Source organism: Lepus europaeus, chromosome 7 (genome assembly GCF_033115175.1).
Source record: "Lepus europaeus isolate LE1 chromosome 7, mLepTim1.pri, whole genome shotgun sequence".
Lineage (NCBI taxonomy): Eukaryota > Metazoa > Chordata > Mammalia > Lagomorpha > Leporidae > Lepus > Lepus europaeus.
The window spans coordinates 90,537,390-90,544,957 of NC_084833.1; the positions used below are offsets into that span (position 1 = coordinate 90,537,390).

The window sequence follows — 7,568 nt, forward strand, 5'->3', positions numbered from 1 at the left end:
GCAATGGCCAGTGCTGAGCCAGACCAAAGCCAGGAACCAATAGTTTCTTCCTGATCTCCAATGAGGGTGCAGGGGCCCAAGTACTTGGGCCAAGTTCCAGTGCTTTCCCACGCACATTAACAGTGAGCTGGATCTGAAATGGAGCAGCCAGGACACAAACCAGCACTCTTATGGGATGCTACTGTCATAGGCAGTGGTTTTACCCACTATGCCACAATGCCAGCCCCTCTCCTTCACTTTTTTTTTAAAGATTTACTTATTTACTTGAAAGTAAGAGTTACACAGAGAGAGGAGAGGCAGAAAGAGAGAGATGTCTTCCATCCACTGGTTAATTCCCTAATTGGCCACAATGGCTGGAGCTGCACTGATCTGAAGCTAGGTGCCAGGAGCTTCTTCTGGATCTCCCACGCAGGTGCAGGGGCCCAAGGACTTAGGTCATCTACTACTTTCCCAGACCACAGCAGAGAGCTGGATCAGAAGTGGAGCAGCTGGGACTTGAATCAGGACCCAGATGGGATGCCGGATCTGCAGGCAGCGGCTTTACCCACTCCACCACAGTGTCAGCTCCTCTCCTTCACTTGTAAAGGACAGCTTGACTGAATATAATATTCTTGATTGGCAGGGTTTTTTTCTGTTAAGACCTTTAATATATCCTCCCACTCTCTTGTGGACTGTAGGGTTTCCACTGAGATGTCTGATGTTAATCTAATTGCTTTACCTTTATATGTAACTTGGCATTTTTCTCTTACTGTCTTTTTGATTCTCTCTTTGTCTTTAACTTTTGACAATTTGTTGACTATATGCCTTAGATAACACCTTTTTTTGGTTGGGTCTGCTTGGGATTCTTTGAATTTTTGGTATCTGAATGTCCATGTCTCTTTCAAGACCTGAGAAGATTTCAGCTGTTATTTCATTTATCAAGTTTTCAATGAATTTTTCCTTTTCTTCTCCTTCAGGAAAACCTGTAAAACAAATACTTGGTTGTTTAATATCCCATATTTCATGTAGACTTTCTTCATTCTTTTTAATTCTTTTCTCTTTATTTTATGTGATTGAGTTATTTCAAAATTCTTATCCTCGAGGTCAGAAATTGTTCCCTCCACTTGGTCTATTCTGCTGTTAATACTCTCAATCATATTTTTTATTTCACTGATTGAAGATTTCATCTCCAAAATTTCTGTTTGATTCTTCTTAATGAGTTTTACCTCCTTGGTAATATTTTCATTCATGTCACTCACTGATTTCCTCATTTCTTTTTTTTTTTTTTTTTTTTTTTTGACAGGCAGAGTGGATAGAGAGAGAAACAGAGAGGAAGGTCTTCCTTTTTGCCGTTGGTTCACCCTCCAATGGCCGCTGTGGCTGGCGCATCTCGCTGATCCGAAGCCAGGAGCTAGGTGCTTCTCCTGGTCTCCCATGCAGGTGTAGGGCCCAAGGACTTGGGCCATCCTCCACTGCCTTCCCGGGCCATAGCAGAGAGCTGGCCTGGAAGAGGGGCAACCGGGATAGAATCCGGCGCCCCAACCGGGACTAGAACCCGGTGTGCTGGCGCCGCTAGGCGGAGGATTAGCCTGTTAAGCCATGGCGCCGGCCTGATTCCCTCATTTCTTAATCTCTCTGTTCTCTTGCACTCCATTGAGTTTCCTTATAAAAATTATTTTGAATTCTATAGCTGTAATTTCATAGATTTCCTTAAGTTTAGGATCTAGTTATGGAGCATTATTGTATTCTTTTGGAAGTGTCATGCTACCTTGTTTCTTCATGTCTCCAGTGTCCCTACATTGATGTCTGCCCATCTGGTATACTTGTCCCTTTTTCTTTATAGAGTAGGCTTTATTGGAAAAGAGTTTATGGTTTGCTGGAATACAGTGTATCACTTGGCTTGTTGCTTTGTCTTTGTTCTAGGTGAGCCCAGGAGCATAGTCTCTGAGTGATTTATTTTGTCTTAATCAATGTCAGCTGTGTCTTTAAGTGACACAGTAGTCTAGTCTGCTGCAGTTCATAGGGATAGAAGTGTGGCTTTGAGAGTACTAAATGTTTCCTTAGGTGTGTGTCTTTGATCCACAGAGTTAATGTCACTCACTTGGCAAATGTGATAGCCAGGGCCTTGTTCTTGGTGCTGAGACAAGGGTGGCTGCCCCCTTGTCCTACTGATAAGCCTGAGTAATGATGGGGCTTGTGGCACCAATTATTGTGGATCTAGGGCTATGTGATATATATAAACCCTTCATCAGGTCCTTCCAAGAGAGTCCAATTGGTGCTGTGACTTACAATACCAACAGCCCCAGTCCTAGGACTAGGGGATGTGAAGTGAACCCTGTTCCAGTCTTACAGAGTGACTGCAAGGTATACAGGAGATTTTACTCTGGAGGGTATGAGCCCAGAGAGGTGGAATGCACATAGGTTCTTCCCTAGGTCCACCAGGTGGATCCACTGGCACCACAAATTTTAGAACAAATTGTTATAGTCCTGGTGTTACAGGGTACAGTGGGGTTATTACCCAGATCGCCCAGGGTGAGAGTGGATTTTTAGGGCTGCTTCTGGTGTTAGACCCTAGAAGCTAAGGCAAAACCCCCTGGCTCACAAAGAGTGCATGAGCATAGCTCTGGGGCTAATGCCCCAGAACTCCCACAGTTGCCCTGACTCTGATTGTGATGCTGGGAGAAGCACTGCGTGTCTTCCCTGTGTGGGTGGGGGAGGGAAGGAAAGAAATGCGGCTTCCCTGCTGTAAGCCTGGCAGTTGCTCAGACCCCAGTCAGCTCCCCAGGCTGAAGTGAAAGTCAGCAGGTGACTGTGGAGTTCCCTCTCAGCTAAAACTGCAAGCAGCAGGGCATGCGGCAATTTCTTCCTACCTTGACATGGTAGGATGGCAGCTCACGGCAGGCAGCTGGCTGCACTGAGTGGTGTCTTCTCTTGTCGCATGGAGTCTTCATTGTTGTCTTTCACTTCTTTGCCAAAAATTTTCATCAGTCAGATCCCTGGAGTCCTTCCCTTTTTGTTTTCATATCCCAGAGCAGCTTAAGTTAGTGTGGCTGTACACTGTTGAGCCATTTTGTGTCTCCTCGATACTGTTTTTAGTTTAAGAATGTATCATGGGACTGGTGTTGTTTTGTATCAGGTAAAGGCACTACCTGTGACTCTGGCAGCCCATATTGGGCATCCGTTCAAGTCCCCACTGCTCCACCTCTGACTCAGCTTCCTGCTAATGGCCTGGGAAAGCAACAGAAGATAGCCCAAGCACTTGGGCCCCTGCCACCCATATGAAAGAACCAGATGAAGCTCATGGCCCCTGGGCCACCTGGGCCTGAATCAGGGAATGGAAGATCTCTCTCTCTCTCCCTTTTGCTCTCTCTGTAACTCTGACTTTCAAAATGAATAAATAAATCTCTGTAGGCTAGCACTGTGGCATAGCAGGTAAAGCCACTACCTGCAGTGCCAGCATCCCATATGGGCTCCGGTTTGAGTCCTGGCTGCTCCACTTCTGACTCAGCTCCAAGCTAATGTGCCTGGGAAAGCAGCAGGAGATGACCCAAATCTTTGGGCCCCCACACCCATGTGGGAGACCAGAAGAAGCTCCAGGCTCCTGGCTTCAGATAGGCCCAGCTCACTCCATTTGGGGAGTGAACCAGCAGATGGAAGACCTCGCTTTCTGCCTCTGCCTCTCTGTAACTCTGCCTTTCAAATAAATAAAACTTTAAAAAAAAACTCTGAAAAAGTAGTAATAATTCATATAATAATTTATCATGTCTCATCTGGACCTCATCAGCCTCCCAGTTTGCATACTCCAATCTTTTACACCACTGTCACCGGAGTAATCTCACAGCTATGAACATATCACTCTCCTGCTTAAAACCTATCTTCAGTGACTGTCACCTAAAAGAGAGAAATAAAACTCACAGAAGTGCATTAAAGACCTCTCCAGCCTCGCGTTCAGTTCCTCCCCAGACTCATCACTTACGCACTGTTGACTAGCTGGCAGGTCCCTCTGGAACACTTTGAATGCTTTTAAGCCTCACACATCTCACATAGTCTCGCAGGATTTGCTCTTTTATCTGCCTCCTCTTCTACTTATTCCTCAGGACTTCACTCCCATGTCATCCATTTGGAAAAGGAAGGTTTTTTCAGCCCAACCTTTGTCCTGCCCAACATTCAGAGAAGTTTCCCCTTTGGGCAACCATACAGCCTGATCTTTTCTTTATGTAGAAGTTATCAATTATTTCCTTTTGATTCACTGAATTTAAGTTCTTCCTGTATGTCAGTCTGTCTGCTTTGGCTGCTTGCATTCCGGAGACATACAAAACAATGCATTATAACCTGCAGACCCCTGCTATCACCTAGGCTATGATTTCCAATGAAAAACCATGAATCTTAGAAGCAGAATTTTAATTTTAAAGTATTTTGTTTGTAAAGCAAAGTAAATTTAATTTTTAACAGTTACCCTTAATTATTAAAATAAATTTAAATTTTAACAATTACCAAAGAACTTACTTCTTTTTGTTGTTGTTCTTCATATGATTTTTTTTTAACTTTTATTTAATGAATATAAATTTCCGGCCGGCGCCATGGCTCAACAGGCTAATCCTCCGCCTTGCGGCGCCGGCACACCAGGTTCTAGTCCCGGTCGGGGCGCCGGATTCTGTCCTGGTTGCCCCTCTTCCAGGCCAGCTCTCTGCTATGGCCCGGGAGTGCAGTGGAGGATGGCCCAAGTGCTTGGGCCCTGCACCCCATGGGAGACCAGGATAAGTACCTGACTCCTGCCATCAGATCAACGCGGTGCGCCGGCCGCGGCGGCCATTGGAGGGTGAACCAGTGGCAAAAAGAAAGACCTTTCTCTCTGTCTCTCTCTCTCACTGTCCACTCTGCCTGTCAAAAAAAAAAAAAAAAAAAAGAGGCTGGCGCCGCGACTCACTAGGCTAATCCTCCGCCTTGCGGCGCCAGCACACCGGGTTCTAGTCCCGGTCGGGGCGCCGATCCTGTCCCGGTTGCCCCTCTTCCAGGCCAGCTCTCTGCTGTGGCCAGGGAGTGCAGTGGAGGATGGCCCAAGTCCTTGGGCCCTGCACCCCATGGGAGACCAGGATAAGTACCTGGCTCCTGCCATCGGATCAGCGCGGTGCGCCGGCCGCAGTGCGCCTACCGCGGCGGCCATTGGAGGGTGAACCAACGGCAAAAGGAAGACCTTTCTCTCTGTCTCTCTCTCACTGTCCACTCTGCCTGTCAAAAAAAAAAAAAGAAAAGAAAAAGAAAAAAATTTTCCAATGTACAGCTTATGGATTATAATGGCTTCCCCCTCCCATAACTTCCCTCCTACCCGCAACCCTCCCCTCTCCCACTCCCTCTCCCCTTCCATTCACATCAAGATTCATTTTCAATTCTCTTTATATACAGAAGATCAATTTAGTATATATTAAGTAAAGATTTCAACAGTTTGCACCCACATAGAAACACAAAGTGAAACACATTGTTTGAGTACTAGTTACAGCATTAAATCACAATGTACAGCACATTAAGGACAGAGATCCCACATGAGTTGCCAAGGCTATGGAAGCCTTCCAAGTTCACCAACTCTGATCATATTTAGACAAGGTCATAAAAGACAGGGTGAGGATAGTAACCAATGATCCTAAGAGTGGCATTAACCAGGTCTGAACAATTAAGAACTTATTTCTTTAGCCCAAAATCTGTTGTTAAACTACCTCTTGAGTGTTATATAAGTTCCAAGTACTTCCTGTAGAAAATAAAAATAAGTTTTAACAGCTTACACAGAAGACTACAATAGAAAACACCTCTTAAGCATATCTTACCAATAGCAAAGAGTGGAAATTATTAATTACTATATTTAGTATGATACCTTACATAAAGTGGTATGGTACTCAGTTTTGTTGAAGTTTGTGTATATGTAGCATTTGAAAAGTGTAATTTATCAGTTTAATTTTATTGTGGTTTATAATCTGTAAGGAGAATCATCTATTAAAGTTTGTAAATACTATTGTAAAATAATATTCTGAAATTGTTACAGAACAGCCAACCAAGAGCCAGTCCATCTCCTGATGTTGGATCCAGATTACAAAGAAAATTCTGAAGCAGTATAATAGTAACTATTTAATGGAATCATTATTTTTTAGAATTTCCTGTATATGTGTTATATATCTCTGCATTGATTAATGATTTAAAATACTATAGCCATAATATAAATCATAATATGGGTAATGGGAATAAATTGACTAGTTTACATTTATGCATTGCTTTTTATGATAGTTGTTCTGTTTTTATTGATAATATATTTTTAATGAACAGAAACATTTCATTGTTTCCAATAAGCATGCTCCTGGATACAAATTAATTCTATTTTAAAAGCAGATATTTTGTTATTCAAAATATGTGTTAGCTGTAGTTGCAAAGCTTTGTTTTCTGAAATTCCTAATAAAGTTTATTAATTTTTACAGTGATATAAAAAGTTAATGATTATAACAATCTACCTAAATAGTAAAGCTATTTATTCAAGATGTTTGCAGTATCTCTGTGTTTGGGAGATGTTACCAAGGGTTCTTGTAATCAACTCTGCTTGTTCAAAAATTAATGTTAACACTTTATCCAGGGGTAGTTAGTCTCTTAAACTCTGAGCTCACTAGCAAAACTCACAGAGGACTGATAGCAAAAGTAAAAAATAAACTGCAATCCCAGCTGAATTACTTGAATTGCCTGATCATAACTTCTTTTCCTTATAGGAATGTCTACCTAGGAACCCAGATTTATGTGAGATGTTTGCTTTTTAAATTATAGAAGCAAAGGCAAAAGTTGTATGACCTCAGTTTTTTTTTTTTTCCACAGAATTGTGAGTCTCATGCATTCTTTTATTTTCCCTCAACTATTTATACTTCAGACATTCATCTGGACTGTTTTCAGGCTGAATTTTTTACTATGGAATGTTGCAGGGGTGGGGATTCTTTTTTCTGCCAAGGGCCATTTGGATATTTGTTATATCATTTTCAGGTCATACGAAATTATCAACTTAAATTAGCCTACTATAGATCTACTGGATTTCAAGTGCCACCTGTGGTCGCCTTGGCAGGCCCAGACCAGATGATTTGGAGGATCTAATATGGCCTGCAGGCAGGACTTTCCCCGCCCTTGAAAGTGAATGAAATGGCCAGTGTAAAAACCTATCATATCAATCCAATCTTAAGAGTTTTGAGAGTTTCCCCTCCAGCTATTGTATTTCTCAATGCCTCATATAAGGTTCTTTATATTCTGAGTCCTCCCTGTTTATCTAGTGTCATGTTTACCAATTTCCCACCAGTTTTTCCAATATGCCAAATTACTTGTACTTCCCCAAGAGAAGCCTGTACATGCACCATACCCTTAGATTGTACTGATTCTCCCCACATGCACATACTTACATCTACCCGGTAAAATTTTATTCATTCTTTTAAATGCTATTCGGTACAAACCTTCTATTTGTTCCTGATAACCCTCTCTACTACCTCCTCTAAGTAAATTATGTCTTTTGTCTTTTGTACCCTGTACTATATATACATATATATGTGTGTGTGTGTGTGTGTGTCTTCTTCTAG

At 42.5% G+C, this 7,568-nt stretch overlaps 1 protein-coding gene across 1 annotated transcript in view; it reads left to right on the forward strand.

Annotated features, from left to right (window-relative positions):
• The window catches only part of CEP126 (centrosomal protein 126), a 113,699-nt gene extending 107,582 nt beyond the window's left edge, over positions 1–6,117 (forward strand). The window contains exon 11 of the mRNA XM_062198319.1: positions 6,014–6,117. Coding sequence (XP_062054303.1) covers positions 6,014–6,076 — 63 coding nt within the window. The 3' untranslated portion in view covers positions 6,077–6,117. The remainder of the gene's footprint in view (positions 1–6,013) is intronic.
• The last annotated feature ends 1,451 nt before the right edge of the window (positions 6,118–7,568 follow it).